The 18709-nt window shown below is 37.5% G+C and overlaps 2 protein-coding genes across 3 annotated transcripts in view; both read left to right on the top strand.

Moving 5' to 3' along the window:
- Nucleotides 1-402: 402 nt before the first annotated feature.
- Nucleotides 403-3564, top strand: LOC137024590 (C-C chemokine receptor type 5-like). Its single transcript, XM_067392323.1, has 2 exons — nucleotides 403-613; nucleotides 2494-3564. The coding sequence occupies exons 1-2, from the start codon at nucleotides 404-406 to the stop codon at nucleotides 3562-3564; spliced, it is 1281 nt and encodes a 426-aa protein (XP_067248424.1). The 5' UTR covers nucleotide 403.
- Nucleotides 3565-6996: 3432 nt separating this feature from the next.
- Nucleotides 6997-18709, top strand: part of taf2 (TAF2 RNA polymerase II, TATA box binding protein (TBP)-associated factor) — an 81084-nt gene continuing 69371 nt past the window's right edge. For both annotated transcript variants that reach the window (XM_067400817.1, XM_067400809.1), the window contains exons 1-5: nucleotides 6997-7324; nucleotides 7473-7527; nucleotides 8581-8741; nucleotides 9164-9282; nucleotides 9804-9945. In XM_067400817.1, coding sequence (XP_067256918.1) covers nucleotides 7275-7324; nucleotides 7473-7527; nucleotides 8581-8741; nucleotides 9164-9282; nucleotides 9804-9945 — 527 coding nt within the window. In that variant the 5' untranslated portion in view covers nucleotides 6997-7274. The remainder of the gene's footprint in view (nucleotides 7325-7472; nucleotides 7528-8580; nucleotides 8742-9163; nucleotides 9283-9803; nucleotides 9946-18709) is intronic.

Here is an 18709-nt window from a genome sequence, read left to right as displayed (position 1 = left end):
ATTGATGCATTTTTATATAGCCTACATTTTTAAAAGCAGTTTATTTTATTTACCAGAACAAACACTTAAGCTTTGGAAATATTAAATATTTTAAGTTAATCCAAAATGAAAATCCTGTCATCATTAACGCTCTTTCATGTCATTCCAAAATGTATGACTTTATTTTTTTTCTGTGGAACATGAGAAGACAATGGAAGTCATGGTAACCAAAACCTTGTTAGTTGTTAGTTCCTCTTCAGTTTTCCTGATATATTTATATATGGAAGCAAATCATATTGCTCTCGAAGTGAAACTAGCCCTGTTCCCTGTTCTCATAATAACTGTGAGAACAGAGCGAGGCCAGAGGAATGAGTGCTGTGCAGCACACTGCGTTTATTGTAGCATTAATGTTGTTGTTTATTTTATGTTTATGTGTGGCATTCAATTGCAATTGCAATTAATTTTATTTATTTTTTTATTCTGTTTTGTGATTATGAATGGTGTTAGAGTGATAGATCTTTGCCTTTGTTTTTGGATAGCAGTCATTTATCATGAACAGGACCCTTGCACTCCACCCATGGACAGCGCTGGTAATCAATGGTCCTCTTCACCTGTATCATCATACATTATCCAGGTGAGGTTATAACACATAGAAATACTTGGAACTAGAGGTGTCACGATATACCTTTATTGACGATAACCGTGTTATTCAAAACATGAATTATCATGTTAATTAAGATTGTGACAATATATGGTATTGGCGATAACCATAATATTTAAAATAAATAGTACACATATGATAATATGACAAAATGCAAGGTCTTGAGACGTTTTTTAAAAGTTAAACTGATTTTACGAGTGCCTCGTTTTAGCATGCCATGTCATGCGCAAGACACTGCAAAAGATGCAAGGCATGAGAACAATGGTCAAACACATCCTTAAAGCAAGTAACACTGCAATAATAATGAACATTAAAAAACTTAAAGAGCACTGACCTGTACCACCTGACTGCTGCAGATTCATTGATAGTGTGATTCGTTGATAGTGTTGCCATTGAAATGCACAAATTCGAGTCACGATCCGCTTCGAGAATAACGTCAAGGGTTTTCATCTCTTCCATATTATAGTAGTTATGGTGTGAATGCAGCATAAGCTCATTGTTTTGGTTCAGGAGGAACTGTAAAACATGGCTGCTGTTTTGGTTGCAGTGCTCATGACTGGCGTCTGTCTTAACTCTGCATAGTAAATACCATAATTAAGTAATTTGATGATATCATTGGCATAAGTCGTATACTCTTATCTGAATAAGTAAAAAAACTTTTGGGAGCGATAATGAATAACAGGAGAATGACTCTGACACTGCATGCAGCTGAAACCACACTTTGCATAGCTAATGAAAACATTGCCCTTGGAAATAAATAAATGCGTCATTAGAGTTATTCAGCTAAATATGGCGAATCCTGCACAAATACTTATTTCACTTTAACCTTTTCATATCCATAGCTTAGACGGCATATCCTCACAAGTTGACACTTACATATAATTAAGTAGAGTAAAGGTTATGCGTATTTGGCGTGCTGTCTGAGGGGAGGGCTTTGATCTCGGAAATTGACCTGAACCAGGATTACCCCCCAGGTTGGGATAGGAATAGCTATAAGTGAGGGGATGGGATGCTGGAAAACTGTCATAGAAGGGAGGTAAGTCTGCTGTATAAATAACTCCTGATGCTTATTGTGTTGATTAACTGAATAAGCTCCTCCTGTGTTAATTAGGTTAATTATCTGAACATGCTCCTCCCGAACTTTGTTAATGAAACATCTTTTATGTAAATGCTGCTAAACATTATGCTTAGTTTAAAACTTATGATTGCTCATTTAGGAATCAATATCAGACCACGCAATATAAAAGAGCGTTCACTTATCTTATATGTTGATTTCAGATGCTTTCTGAAAGCATGCTACAGACTGCTAACAGCAAACAATGGCAAGTATTTGAATATTGAGCAGCAAGCTCATTGGCTGCTGATGCCACAGCATTTCATCAGCCTATCAGCCTGTATCATCTAGAATTTCATGACAGAACTTTGTATCTAAGATCTATATCTATGTTTAAAAATCTTAACGTGTTTATAAGGCCACCAAACGTGTGTGATTTTTGTATACGGGTAGTTTCAATTGTTTCAACTTTTTTCCGTAAATTTAGAATACATTTTTAGAATGAAAGTTATTTATGAATCATGATTTGAACATGAAAACGTTAATATGCAGATTTCACGGGCAAATTTGCACATATGCATGCTTAATAAAATGAGACCTATTGTCTTTTTTAAAGGTTTCACTAGAATTTGAGATCTATTGTTACCATGAATTCTTTTGGCCATGTTAATCGTGGTGTGAAAAATCTGATATCGTGACAGCTCTACTTGGAGCATTACAGTTAAGTACATTTAAAATTATTACTGTCAAAAGTGGAGTTCTGTTTTCCTTACAGTTTCTTTTTATGCTCAAATAATAGAATGGAGTATTGGATGATGAGCCAGATACTGATGTGCCATATCACTATGATGACTATTATGCTGGAAATGTTGATTCATCTGCATTTTCCTGTGTTTATGGAGAACATGGAGCCAGCATTCTTCCAGTGTTATACTCCCTTTTTTTTGTGGTGGGCTTTCTGGGTAACATGGTGGTCTGTGTGGTCTCCATGGGTGTCAAACTGAGAAGCATGACTGACATCTGTCTCCTGAACCTGGCTTTATCTGACCTGCTCTTGGTCTCCTCCCTTCCCTTCCTGGCACACTATGCCAGAGACCAGTGGATCTTTGGAGATGTCATGTGCACTATGGTCCTCAGTGTCTACCACATCGGATTCTACAGTGGGATATTCTTCATTGTACTGATGAGTGTTGATCGATATTTAGCTGTAGTTCATCCTGTGTTTGCCTTGAGAGTCAGAACAAGGACATATGGGATCTTAGCCAGTGTGGTCCTGTGGATTGTTGCTGTTTCTGCATCGTTTCCTGAGTTAATGCACTTGAAAACCAAAGATTATAATGAACAAAAACATTGCACATCTTATCCAACAAATGATAAAAATTCACATATTTTTTTGAGGACTTTTGGTATCTTGAAAATGAATGTCATTGGTTTAATTCTCCCACTTATTGTGATTGGATTTTGTTACTCAATGATTCTGAAGAGACTCCTGACAGCACACTCTTCCAGGAGGCAGGCCATGCATCTTGTCATCGTGGTGATGGTGGTCTTCTTCTGCTGTTGGGTTCCATACAATGTCACAGCTTTTATGAAAGCCTTAGAGCTGAATGAAATCATAACTCAATCTTGTGACAGCAGTAAGGCAATCAGTCTAAGCCTACAGATAACAGAAGCTTTGGCTTACTCACACAGCTGCCTGAATCCCATTATCTATGCATTTGTGAGAGAGAAGTTTAGGAGGAACTTTTTTAGACTCCTGTACAGGACACCCTTCAGTAGACTGCAATTCATGAAGAACTACCTTACACAGGCCACAGTATCAGTTTATTCACATAACACTAATGATGAGAAAACTAGTACAACAGTATGAATTGGAAAAAGACTGTCAAAAGGAAATTTTAAGTTTATAAAATGTATATGGTTATGCTTAATTTTGTTTTGAATACCAGCATTGGTGTAGTAGTTTAGAAGCAGTTTATCACTTGCTTTAAAAGTACTTTCATACCATACAAAATGTGAAAAAACATAATGAATTGCAGACAAATAATCTTTTTACTCCAACAGTAGCATGAATATGTGTAACTGTACATCAGATGGCACAACACAAACACACCATTACAAATAACAGAATGCAGGAGAGACAAATTCAACTGATGTTCCTTTTAAGGCAAGTCAGTTCACTCATTGGCCATCTTGGGAATGCATTTGTCATGCAAATACAGCTCCTAACTTTACAGGTGTTTCCATCTGGAGTTTACAACAGTAGATATAATGATGTATTCATTCAACAGCAAGAACTGTTGTAAACACTAGGCAGTGGCATTGGCTCTTTTATTTGGAAGGCGGCGCTTATTTACTAGACCTGCCATATTAGGCGTTCAAATTTCTCATTGTAATGGCATTGGTCCATCTTGGCTTTAAATAGTCTCTTCAATGATATAGTTTGGTATTTAACTTATATAATTCATGAGGTAACATTTACATTTTGTTGAAGTGTTAGCAATTGTGTAAGATTACTAATATGTAACTGAATTCAACCAACCTGAAATATTTTACCAACACATTATATTTTGATTTGTCCTGCTCAAATAATCACTTAGTAAGTTTGATATAATCTGTTTTTGTTTATATGATGAAACTCTATTTTCATCTTGATGTAAGTACATTTTTATCTCAAATACCATTTTCACAGACTTCTAACAAATTATCTTTTTATGCAACATTTTATGTAACCTGTCTTATATGAGAATCCCTGTATATAAATATTATTTACTTTAAATAAATGTTACTATAAGTAAGGAAAGAGTTGCTTCATACATGTAACTCAAATTAAAAAGAGAACACTTGGAATAAAGGAAAACAAGATTAAGTGAGTTTCGAGATAACTGTTTATTAAAAGAGGACTTGGCTCATCTGGTATATCTAGATGATGCATTGCCAGTGCTACCACTGACTACAGCTTTCACATCCAATCTAAAACAAGATTATGAATAACTTTCTGTTTTCTGTCTTGGTTTTTGTTGTTTTTTCTTTTGTTTTTTCATTTGTGCCAGACCAATATCTATCACCAGTGATTGCTCACATTATTTCTAGTTTAATTTACTGAATCACTAGTGGCACTCTTTACTCCAGGGATTCAGAGGGAGAGTTTCCTCATGCAGGAGTTGTTGTCATATCATCACTGTGGATTCTGCTGGAAATCTTGGTCTCATCATTGTCCATTCCATCACTGTTTGGTGTGAGTGTTTTCTACCTGCTCCTTAATACCACCCAATTGTTTTGATTATTTCATTTATTTCAATACATTTTTGTTTGGAATATTGTGACTGACTGTTCTACTGGGTTTGGGTCCTTTTTTTCCTCATTGCATGACATTGGTGATGGTGACATATATCGATTCCTATCATCCCAGTTAAATGAATATTTGTGAATTAGCTGATGTCCCAGGAGAATATTATCAGAAAAAAAAAAAATCTAAGGTTTAATCAGAAGTTTATGCACTGTATTCTATAATCAATAAGGCTACCTATTGCAATGTTTTTTATAATTACAAGATTAATATGAATATTTCTCTTTTGCATGTAGCTTATGTAGGTTATGAAATAAACAAGAAATTAAATATGACAGAATAATCACATATATTAATCTATTTGTATTACATATATTTATTAAGCAACATACATTTGTGGAGGTTTAATTTAGGGAATTTTGTCAACACTGTACTGTACTGTAGTAATCACTATCCTTACCAGAACTGTTATCAATCAGGCAAAACAACTCAGACAATTTATCATAATAAACAAACTATTATTTGAATATTTTTAACAGTTGCAGTTTATAAACATATATAAACATAATCATATACATAATACCCAGCACACACACACACACACACACACACACACACACACACACACACACACACACACACACACACACACACACACACACACACACACACACACACACACACACACACACACACACAAAGTTACTAAAGTTTCTATATTCAGATGGATCAAAGGAACTTTAGAATGAAAATACTGGCTTTGATTTTGTTATTCCAAATTTTAATATACAAGTGCATCTCAATAAATTAGAATGTTGTGGAAAAGTTCATTTATTTCAGTAATTCAACTCAAATTGTGGAACTTGTGTATTAAATAAATTCAATGCACACAGACTGAATTACTAGTCTTTGGTTCTTTTAATTGTGATGATTTTGGCTCACATTTAACAAAAACCCACCAATTCACTATCTTAATAAATTAGAATACTTCATAAGATCAATAAAAAAAATAAAAAAAAGATTTTTTAAACAGAAATGTCAGGCTTCTGAAAAGTATGTTCATTTCTATGCACTCAATACTTGGTTGGGCCTCCTTTTGCAGGAATTACTGTATCAATGTGGTGTGGCATGGAGGCAATCAGCCTGTGGCACTGTTCAGTGTAATGGAAGCCCAGGTTGCTTTGATAGCAGCCTTCAGGTCATCTGCATTGTTGGGTCTGGTGTCTCTCATCTTCCTCTAGACAATACCCTATAGATTCTCTATGGAGTTCAGGTCAGGCGAGTTTGCTGGCCAGTCAAGCACAGTAACACCATGGTCACTGAACCAGCTTTTGGTACCTTTGGCAGTGTGGGCAGGTTCCAAATCCTGCTGGAAAATGAAATCAGCATCTCCATAAAGCTTGTCAGCAAAAGGAAGCATGAAGTGCTCTATAATTTCCTGGTAGATGGCTGCATTGACTGTGGACTTCAGAAAACACAGTGGACTAACATCAGCAAATGACATGGCAGCCCATATCATCACTGACTGTGGAAACTTCACACTGGACTTCAAGCAACATGGTGTCTGTGCCTCTCCACTCTTCCTCCAGACTTTGGGACCTTGATTTAAAGAAGAAACTCTAGAGAGCTGCTTGAAAGGATGAGAATAGGGCACACTGGGTTAAATATGCTAAATCAATATAGGCTAATTAAGAAAGCATCCATCAGATATGAGTGATTGTGAAGAATAAGAGTTAATTTGTCACTACTTTAATTATGAAACGCAATGGATAAAGTTAAAGGAAGAATTAAATAAATATGAGGTGAGTGTTCTAAAACTTTTTTTGAGAGGGATTAAATGAACATCTCTGGCTGGCCCACACTCCAGTACAGTAGGTGGCAGTAATGTGCCTTAATGTTGGTTGCCACCCGCTAGCCTCCTCTTACGCCCCCTTGAGGAAGATAAGTAACTGCATAGATATACGGGTAACTGATGAATATCCATCCGGGAACCCATAGAGCGGGAGGGCGAAGGTTACCAACAATATGGCTGAAGACATGCAGAAGGGATAATAGTGTTGCTGCTTATCTGCAAAATAGAGAAGGATGTTGCTGATTTTATTAACACTTCACCATCCTTTCACAAATTAAAAAAAAAAACATGACGGACTACAGATGGACTACAGCGATGTTTGAACAAGAAAGAACTTGCCTTTAGTTTTTAAAACAACTAGAAATTAAGGATTTAATGCAGCTGAACAAAAACACCGCAGTTTTTTGAGAGGGTTTCAGTGAATAAATTGAAAAGCAGGATGAACCGCAAGAAAGACAAGGGCTTTGAGAGCCCACGACCATATAAACTATAAGTATCAAAAAATGCAGTTTCTCACCGCATGCATGACTATAACTGCAGTTGTGTTTAACGTTACATATCAAATCAGGAGTATGAAAGATCTCACATCACATCTTGCCGCAGCATGAATTTAATTACTGTTTGTTTGTCTCTTTACGACCCATCAGGTTGTCTGCATCAACAACATAAATTTTCAGAGGAAGTCTGTCATTGTGAGTAGTCATTTATATTTGATTTTGAATGATGTTTGTATGAAGCAGAAAATGTGAAGTAGACATACTTGGTATGCAGTAGGTTGAAGATGAAAATTTGTGACGATTGAGACAAGACAAAAAAAACTTTACTTTTACCGCTTTCGATTTAGATTTGCCTTTTTACTTCAGATTATAATGTACAGTCAAATAACTAGTTTTCATGAACCTTTAATTCAAAGAGTTAATAGTTTTTTTTTTTTTTGCATAAGATCATGCTTAATACGCATGATCACATGCGTATTAAGTATTTTCTTCTAACTTTATGTATTTGGCAAATAGCCTATTAATGAAAATGTCAGTCAGAAGAATGAAATTCTGTCATTAATTACTCCTGTCGCTCTACACACGTAAGACATTAACACAATTTGAGATATTTTTGATAAAATCCGAGAGCTCTCCGACTCATTGACAACAATTTAACTACCACTGTCAAGGTCTAGAAAGGTACTGAAGTCATTGTTAAAATAGTCCACGTAACTGTAGTGGTTCAACCTTAATTTTATGAAGCGAATTGTATACTTTTGTGCGCCAAAACAATCAGCGCTTCCAGATTCTGCATCAGAATGCGTGTGATGCTGATGCAGGAGCCGGCCAATAAAGAGTCCGCTCTCTGATGTAGAACACGGAAGTGCTGAATGTGTTCAGCATAGGAGAATGACACTGAAGATGTTGTTTTGTTTTTTTGAACCACTTGCAGTAATGGCGACTATTTTTTTTTTTATAATGTGGTAGTTAAATTGCTGTCTATGGAGGATACCTCTTGGATTTCATCAAAAATATCTTAATTTGTGTTCTGAAGATGTACAAAGGTCCTACGGGTTTGGAACGACACGAGGGTGTGTAATTAATGAGAGAAATGTAATTAGTTCAATTGGATGAACTAACCCTTCAATGAAATCCTTTCTCATTTTATAGTTAAAACTAAATTGCTTGACTATGGTATTGATAAATGTGCCAGAATGTTTTTAAAGCGCTTTTGTATGGATTTTTTTTTTTTTTTTTATGTGTTAGGGTTATGTGGAGCTGACCATCTTTCCAACAGTGATGAACCTGAACCGTATTAAATTGAACAGCAAACAGTGCCGTATCTACAGGGTGAGAGTGAATGATCTTGAAGCTCCATTCATTTACAATGACCCCACGCTGGAGGTCTGCCATCATGAATCCAAACAGTAAGCTCAGCTTTATTTATGAACTCTATTTAAAAACAAACAAACAAACAAATAAACAAAAAACAGACACATTGTGCAATAATCATTCTTTGTATTGTATTTATGCATTATATTATTTGTTGCACTGCCTTTATGCTTGTTTTAATATAGGATGATTTTCATTACTGTATTTCAGAAAATAGAATTTTGGTACAGTGTCATAATGCAAAAAATCTTATTGGTCCTTAAATGTGGCTATAGGCTTTTCTTTATGTAAAATATAATTTCTTTTTCAAATTTTATTATTATTGTCACCTTTGTGATATTTACCTGAGAATATCTGTCAGTATCTAATTTCTCGTTGGTAATAATATAATTGTTTTCAAGTGTGTTCTTGTCTTCATCTTGGTGCATAATTTTCTCTGGATCACTGTGGTTAACAGGAGGAACCTGAACTATTTCTCCAGTGCTTACACAGCAGCGGTTAGTGCTGTGGATCCAGATGCTGGGAATGGGGAGCTTTCCATTAAAGTTCCTTCTGAGCTCTGGAAACAGGGAGATGGTGAGTAGATCACACAGTATAAAACAGGAAAGTTTTAATTTGGAACTTGGAAACTAAAGTTTCTATGTCTGTTTGAAATTCATATGGCTTGAGACTTTAGTAATCTTTAAGAAATTATTAACAATTTAATGAAACCAATGAAATGGAAGCTCTGACAGATCCCTTCATTCATATTGTGACGTACATTCGAGTGTAACTGATTATTGAAAAAGACAAAAATGTAGTTTGGGGACTTTCTATTTGTTGTTGTTAAAATTTTGAGATGTGGTTGTTGCAGTAAAAAATGGAGACACATGAGCTTGGCCTTGTGTCACCAGATAGAATTCTGTCGTTTTTACTGGAAGATGCAAAAATTATAGTATTGTCATTTGCTATCGAAGTGCCAGAACTTTTGACATCTCTGGTGTTCACTATGTCCCTTACTAATGCCTCAAAAAAGGTAATTTTTTATGATTGTTAATTTTTAAGGCACAGAATAATATCTGTAATAATAATCATTTTGTCCCGGTGTTTGTTTGCAGAGATGAAAGTTATGAAGGTTTACATTGAATTCTCATTGGATCAACCGAAAGGAGGGTTGCATTTTGTAGTACCTGATGTGGAAGGAAGTATGGCAGAAAGAGCAGCCCATGTTTTCTCCTTCGGCAACCAGAATTCCACACGGTAAGCTGCAAACATTGATATGCAGGAAAAGGAAGATTATCGTGATGGTAGTTATGGTTAAAGATTTAGGCTGCTTCCACATTAGTGATTCAGAATTACTAAGATTACAGTCCTACATAGATTGCATCCTCAGCATTATTGTGCTCTTGAGGAAGGTTCAATGTTAAGTGTCCTAGTTATACTTGTGTGAAAGATTCATTTAATGTGCTAATCCATGCAATTAATTTAAAATCCTTAACGTGTTAAAATAACTCAAATAAATTAATGAAGCATGTGAAATTGCATTATCAATGTAATTTACATCACGCAGTTAGATGATCTTGGGAGTTGAGATTTTATCACATGGATCATTTACCATGGTGCAAGCACCTGTAACTCTGATAGGTGGAAATTTTTATTCTAACCCCTTAACCTGATTTTGCTTCTCTGTTCGTGATCAAATCATTTCAATTCACTAAACTCTGGCAAAGTTTAACAGTCTAATTAACCAGTAAGCATGCATTCAAACTGTCAGTCCAAAACAATGAATGTTAAGAAATCCAGGCTTATTACATCAGAGTTGGCAGAGAGAACAGTGACCCGTGGCCAGTTTTCAGTGAATTATTCATTCCAGTGTCTGTTTAGCTTTAAAACACAAGAATTGTCATATTCTGTCATTATTTCTGAAGAGCGTGAACACTCATGCATCGCGCTGTGTGAAATACAATCTGAATGGAATGTCAAAACATCCTACCGCTGTATGGATGGATGATATGCAAACTACGTTTCTCAGCTAAATAAGCCCAGTACTGACAATAAATCCAAAATAATGAAAAAAAAAAAAAAAAGAAAAACAGTTTGTAATAATAACTTATTCCATTTATTCATTAAATAAAAATAATTACTGTCAGACAGATCATAAAACAAAATGCTTAGAGCTATTTTATTTTTATAAATCTGTAATTTTATTTAGACACTAGACAATTAGAACAAGACATTACTATACTTTTACCAAACAAATGTAATTAGTATCAACAAAATCTGTTTTTCCACTGCAGAAGAAACACGGAAGCTGCATCTAAAGTGGTATTTACATAAACTGTTTAATGCAACTCAGAGGGGGCATGAATTCATTTTACCTGCAGTTACAATTACATTGTAATGGTTTGAGATTAATGTTTTTAAAATAAAACTTTGAATATTGAAATATGAAATTATTTACAAAAATTATAAAGTATAATTAGTTATATTTATGAAACTAAAACCACCAGTAGTTTTTTGCAAGTAATTCTTAAAGGATTAGTCCAGTTTTAAATACATTTTTCCTGATAATTTACTCACCCCCATGTCATCCAAGATGTTCATGTCTTTCTTTCATCAGTCGATATGAAATTAAGGTTTTTGATGAAAACATTCCAGGATTATTCTCCTTATAGTGGACTTCAAAGGCCTCCAGATGGTTGAAGGTCAAAATGATAGTTTCAGTGCAGCCTCAACGGGCTTTAAATGATACCAGATGAGTAATAAGGGTCTTATCTAGTGAAACGATCGGTCATTTTCGGAAAAAAAACCACAACTGTATATTAGGGTTGTCACGATACCATAAAAATGTCTTGCGATACTATACCAGCTGAAGTATCAAATATATACCAAGATACTATACCAAATAGTATCACGATACCATGCAGTATACAAAATGAACCAAACTTTCATAAAAAAATGAAAACAGACCAGATTTTTCTCTGAATACTTCATTAATGAGAATCAGTAACAGGCTTTTATTACCAATCAAATGAATCATTGTAAACAAAATTCATCTTAGCACTGCACAGCAGCTATATGAAATGACACATGTAGCACTTTAATTTCATATATATATATATATATAGCACTTTATTTACAATTGCATAAATAAATGTTATGATATTAATGTTTCTGAATATAGAAATAAAAATGTTGGTGGAAAAAAAATGATAGAATAGGCCTACTTTTAGATGGTAAAAAAATGATAGAATAGGCCTAGAATAGGTCTAATGTCAATAGGCCTGACTTGAGAGCAGTATGTATATTAAAACATATAATAAATTTATAATGTTAAAATCATGATTGATCTGATTAATAAGAACTGAGTGCAAAGCTGCTATAGCCTATTGATGAATGGAATTTCATTTGTCTAAATTGTCTTCGCAAAGATGTTTCTAGAAACAGACTATTACACCTTTTCCAAAAGTGGTCAAATGAGCAATGGAAAAACTGCGAGAATTCATTCTTTTATAAAGATATTATGATGTTAATTAAGTGAATTTCCAGAACTTTCTCCAGAAAAAATGCAGTGCGAACAACAACGTGCAAGTGCAACTTTGTCATTGCAAAATTAACTGAAGCATTGGGAAACAACAAGGTGCTAATTTTACAGAGCATTTACTACAGAGGGCACAGCAGACAGGCAACGGCAGTGTCTTGTAATGTTTTTGCAGGCATGCATGTTCAAGTGTACCTGCTGCACATACAATATTCCTTACAGTACTGATGATACTACGGTTTAAAAAATACAATGGCATCGCCAGTATTTTGAAGCTTTAGTATCACGATACTACCGTAGTACCGGTACACCACGCAACCCTACTTTATATGCTTTATAAACACAAAGTATCGCCTTGAACGTACTTCCGGTTTCCGCATTCTTCAAAACGCATGCGCTGTATTTTCTACGCTAGGGTGACCATATTTTGATTACCGAAAACCAGGACACTCGGCCCAGCAATCAAATGATGCTCGAAGTTTACTTAAAGATGCCTTATAATTTCAATACTTTTAAAGTATGCCTCCTCTGTATGGATAGAAAATTGTTATATTACAAAATGCTATCCATAACCAAAGACACAAATTCAGGTACGCTTCTCAGAAGCTACTCAACATGTTTTATTATGACCAGTTTAAAAAATAACAAATTAAATAATGATGGAAATAATGTCTCTTCTGTATTAGAAAAATAAATACCTAAAAATACCTCTGCTATATTAGCAATCCAAATTTAACAAAAATAGCTCTCACAAACTTAAAAAAACTAACAAACAAAAAAAAATCTTTAGTTTTCTTCTTCATCCTTGTTTTCCTCTTCATCCTGTTTTTCTTCCTCATCCTCCTTGTTTGCACATTTATATTTTGCTGTAGAGCTGATCTTTCCCAGCAGTTTTTTGTTGCTTAACAAATAAGCATGAAAGTTATAAAGAAATTTATATAGGCCTATCAGCTGTTACATACACTACGTTCCAAATTATTAGGAAAGATACAAATCAGTAAGATTTATGTACAATAAACATTCAGATTTTAGTTTTTCTAAGAAAATGTTTGTTTGTTTATTTATCCATGTCTTTTTAGATAACTGGTATCAATCTCAGACAAAATAATTTGCCAGATCTATGGAAACCCTACTTAGAGGTTGTTCCACATTATTAAGCAAGTCACAGTTCTCATGCAATATGGGGAGGAAGAAAGATCTTTCTGAAGATGAAAAGCATGAAAACGTGCAATGTTGTGCAAAAGGCATGAAAACAACTAATATTGTGTGAAACTGAATGGAGATTATCGAATTATCATAAGATTTGTGCGTGATTTAGAGCACAGCAGAACTCGGTCAGATAAAGGCTTATTGAGGAAAGTTCCTGTCAAAAAAATTAATTGTATTAAAAGGGCAGCTATAAAAAAAGCCAGTGTTGAGCAGCAAACAGGTATTTGAAGCTTCTGGTGTCTCTGGAGTCTCGAGAAGCTCTCCATGCAGGCTGGCAGTTGTGCATAAAGATGCATTTCAGCCACTCCAAACCAAACCTCACAAAAAGAAACATTTACAGTGGGTGTAGAAATACATGAAGACTCATTTTTAAATAGTTTTATTCACTGACTAATGCCGTACTACAATGGATGGTCTAAATAGATGGATTTCTGGATGGTTGGTGAATGGCCACCACGTTCCAACAAGACTTTGACGTCAGCAAGGAGCTGGTGGGTGATGATTTGGGCTGGAATACTGGGAAGTGAGATGGAGGGTATTAAAATGACTTTTGCAAGATATGTGGAGTTCATAACTGACCATTTTCAGCTATGGTATAAAAAAGAGGATAGTGCATAGTACAATGCACTATGCACTATCCCATGCTGCAAAAAAAACACCACAGCAATAAAATTGTTTGAAAATGTATTTCTACACCCACTGTAAATGTTTCTCTTTGTTAGGTTTGGTTAGTGGTGTCTAAAATGCATCTTTACGCACAACTGCCAGCCTGCATGGTGAGGTTCTTGAAACTCCAGAGACTCCAGCAGCTTCAAATACCTGTTTGCTGCTCAACACTGGCTTTTTTTTTATAGCTGCCCTTTTAATACAATGATTTTTTTTGATAGGAACTTTCATTAACAAGCCTTTATCTGACCAAGTTCTGCTGTGCTCTAAATCACTCACAAATCTTATGATAATTTGATAATCTCCATTCAGTTTCACACAATATTAGTTGTTTTCATGCCTTTTGCACAACATTGCACCATTTCATGCTTTTCATCTTTAAAAAGCTCTTTCTTCCTCCCCATATTGCATGAGAACTGTGACTTGCTTAATAATGTGGAACAACCTCAAAGTAGGGTTTCCATAGATCTGGCAAATTTTTTTGTCTGAGATTGATACCAGTTATCTAAAAAGACATGGATAAATAAACAAACAAACATTTTCTTAGAAAAACTAAAATCTGAATGTTTATTCTACTGAAATCTTACTGATATGTCAATTGCATAATATTTTGGAACGCAGTGTAGTAAGGTACAATGGAAGAGCACAATGAGCTGAACTCACTTTAGATGATAGCTGAAGGTTGCTCTGCTGTTACACAAAGAATCTGTTATTCAGTTACAGACAACTGCACAAATCATGCATACTAATGAAAACATTATAAACTTACCTAGAAGTAGTAAACAACTGTAGTTTAGGCATAAGTCAGCCGCAACGCTGAGAATATAGTTGCCTTTATGGAATAATCCACTAATGTTTTGAGATACAATGTGAACTAATATTTGCACATGCAATCACGCATGTCTACGAAAAACTCATTTAAACTAATGTATGTTCCGCCTTTGGAAACTGAAAATCTCAGAAGCCGAAAATCTTGTAACACTGGTCAATTTAATGGCCCAATGAAAAACAATGAAAACCAGGACATTTTCATCACTTTATAAAAAAACAACCAGGATGGCCAGGACAGGACGTGAAAACAGGACATGTCCTGGGAAAACAGGACGTTTGGTCACCCTATCCTACGCCTTTCCTATTCTACTTACGGAAAAAACACAACTGGCGCTGCGTTCGTTCCGTAAGTTGAATAGGGAAGGACATACAGCGTAAGCGTTTTGAAGAATGCGGAAACTGGAAGTACGTTCAAGGCGATATTTTGTGTTTATAAAGCATACAGTTGTATTTTTTTTTCCATAAATGACGGATTGTTTCGCTAGATAAGACCCTTATTACTCTTCTGGTATCGTTTAAAGCCCTTTGAAGCTGCACTGAAACTGTAATTTTGACCTTCAACCGTCTGGAGGCCATTGAAGTCCACTGTAAGGAGAATAAACCTGAAATGTTTTCATCAAAAACCTCAATTTCTTTTTGACTGATGAAAGAAAGCCATGAACATCTTGGTTGACATGGGGGTGAGTAAATTATCAGGAAAAGTTTATTTAAAAGTGAACTAATCCTTTAATGAGTGAGCCATTGAGTCATTCATTCAGCTGAATCTTACAAACGGCTGATTAATTTCATGAACAGTCTGCATCCAAAATCACATATTTCCATACTATATAGTAGGTAAAAAAAATGGCTATTATGTAGAATGTATGTTCGAATGCACAGTATTTATAAGAGTTCTGAAGTGCATATGCTATAGACACTTTACAATCCAATGAGGCCATGGAAGAAGAGATGTGAATGGCAGTGCAGTGACACAACTGACACTGGTAGGTCACATGACAGTGACAACATGGCAAATGTTGTACGCCTGGATTACATACTCCACATATTCATATTATATAGAACACCTTTTAAAGGTCGCAGAGTAATTACTTATTCAAAACAAGTACCTACTTCGTTCAGTAACGAAACTGCTGTGTGTTGTTTAGACGCAAAACATTTCTACTGTGGCTTTGTTTGAATCTATTTTTATAGGCAAAATAGAGCAAAAACAGGCAATATGGTGTCAAGTGTAAGTCACTTAAAGGTGCCCTAGATTGTTTTTTTACAAGATGGATTATAAGTCCTAGGTGTCCCCTGAATGTGTCTGTGAAGTTTCAGCTCAAAATACCCCATAGATTTTTTTTTTTTTATTATTTTTTTTAACTGCCTATTTTGGGGCATCATTAACTATTCAGCATGGTCCCTTTAAGAGATTCGTTCCCTCTGCCCCACGAGCTCTCGACTATACATTGCATAAACAAAGTTCACACAGCGAATATAACCCTCAAATGGATCTTTACAAGATGTTCGTCATGCATGCTGTATGCATGCTTCGAATTATGTGAGTAAAGTATTTATGTAGATGGTTACGTTTGATTCTGTTTGAGTTTGAGGCTATGCTCTGTGGCTAATGTCTAATTCTACACTGTTGGAGAGATAAAGAATGAAGTTGTGTTTATGAATTATAATAAATTATAATGAATTATATAAAATTATATGAATTATATAAAAAAATGAAAATAGCAACGACTCTCGTCTCCGTGAATACAGTAAGAAACGATGGTAACTTTAACCACATTTAACAGTATTAGCAACATGCTAATGGCACATTTAGAAAGACAATTTACAAATATCACTAAAAATATCATGACATCATGGATCATGTCAGTTATTATTGCTCCATCTGCCATTTTTCGCTGTTGTTCTTGCTTGCTTACCTTGTCTGTGCACAGATCCAGACGTTAATACTGCCTTTCCTTGTCTAATGCGTCGAATGGGCTGGCATTATGCAAATATTGGGGTCATACATATTAATGATCCCGACTGTTACGTAACATTTGGTGTTATGTTGAGATCCGAGTGTTTTCCAGAAGTCTTTTAAACAAATGAGATTTACATAAGGAGGAGGAAACAATGGAGTTTGAAACTCACTGTATGTTTTTTCCATGTACTGAACTTTTGTTCCCTTTCGATACTTCACTCGTACTGCGTATGGGGAAAGGTCTCCCTTTTTCCCCGCTGCTGAAGCCTTTTTCAATAACGCAGTGTAACTGCACCGTCATTGGTTCACTCATAGACAAGTTGTTGAACCAATGGCGGCGCGGCATAGCTGCGCGGCCTATGGCGACAAAGCGCGCGAATATTCCCGCCGAAATGGGCGGGGTATAGGGCTATATAAGCAGGCGTTTCGCCATAGGATTTCAGTGTTTTCTCCTTCAGCGACGACATCTACTTCTCTTCGCTGATCTCCGCCTGAAGCCGAAGAAGCTCGCCGCCTTCTGCTCTCGCCGCCGTCTGAAGAGGCTCCCGCAGCGGACTCGCCTGGACTCGCCGGTGGAAGAAAGCGCCGGCGCCCTCGCGGACTGCAGCTTCTAGCGCCGTCGCCGAGCCGCCGCCTCCCGCTTCCCGCTTCCGGCCGCTTCCTGTGCGTCCCCTGCCGCCATCCGGCGCGCCGCCTGAGAGCTTCATCCGCGGCTTAAACGCCGGCCTCAAAAGAGCGATTTCCAGCGGTTTTCACCGCTTTAAGAGCTTCCGCGGCCCTCGCCGCTCTAAAAGAGCCACCCAATTGCCGTTTTCACGGCAGCGGCGTCTCACGATGCCCCGCCACTCATGTGGTACTTGCAGGGCCCCCCTGCACGACGACGATGGACACAGCGAGTGTGTCGCTTGCCTGGGCAAGCCCCACGCAGACGGCGCGCTCGCTGGAGACTCATGCCCGCACTGCGAGTGTATGAGTCTCGCTTCCCTGCGCTCGCGGGTCGCCTTCTTCACTGAGGGCGATCTCGCCGCTCGCGCCCTCCCGTCTCCTTCCTCCCGCGGTCCGGCGAGGAAAAGACAGCGGGGTAGAGCGACTCAGCGCCAGGAGTTGAGCGAGCTCACGCCGGCCCAGCCCCCCGCGTGCCTCGCCCTCTCCTCCCAGGGAACTCTCTCCAGTTCTGTTCTCTCGCCCTGAGCAGCGTCCCTCCGCAGAAGCGAGTGACCTCGTCTCATTCGGGGGGAACAGACGACGAACAAGACGACTCCATGTCTCTTGCGGCTTCCGAAGCGGAAGGATGGGCTGGCGAGCCGGAAGACCCCGCTCCACCGCCTCCCTTGGAACCCATCGAGCATGGCCAGGGCATGGATGCCGAGCTCTTCCGCATCCTGTCTAGAGCCGTTGAAGAGCTGGACCTCGAGTGGGCCCCTCCAGAGGAGCCGTCTCGCAGCCGCCTGGACGAATGGTTTCTGCCAGGCCGCCGCCAAGCACCTCGCCAGCGTTCAGCGCCCTTCTTTCCTGAGGTCCACGAAGAGCTGACGAAGTCGTGGCGCGCTCCTTACTCTGCCCGCCTCCACACTACGCACCGCTCCGCCCTCACCGCCGTCGACGGCGCCGAGGAGAAGGGATACGAGCGCTTGCCACCCCTAGATGAAGCGGTGGCTGCTCACCTCTGTCCTCCCGCGGCTGTGGGTTGGAAGACGAAGAGGGCCCTTCCTTCCAAGCCCTGTCGGACCACCTCTACTCTGGCTGGACGGGCTTACACCTCGGCGGGCCAAGCTGCCTCTGCGCTCCACACCATGGCCATATTTCAAGCATTCCAG

Source organism: Chanodichthys erythropterus, chromosome 2, assembly GCF_024489055.1.
Source record: "Chanodichthys erythropterus isolate Z2021 chromosome 2, ASM2448905v1, whole genome shotgun sequence".
Taxonomy (NCBI): domain Eukaryota; kingdom Metazoa; phylum Chordata; class Actinopteri; order Cypriniformes; family Xenocyprididae; genus Chanodichthys; species Chanodichthys erythropterus.
The sequence above is the reverse complement of the archived record's forward strand: the minus strand, read 5'-3'. Positions and strand labels throughout refer to the sequence as shown.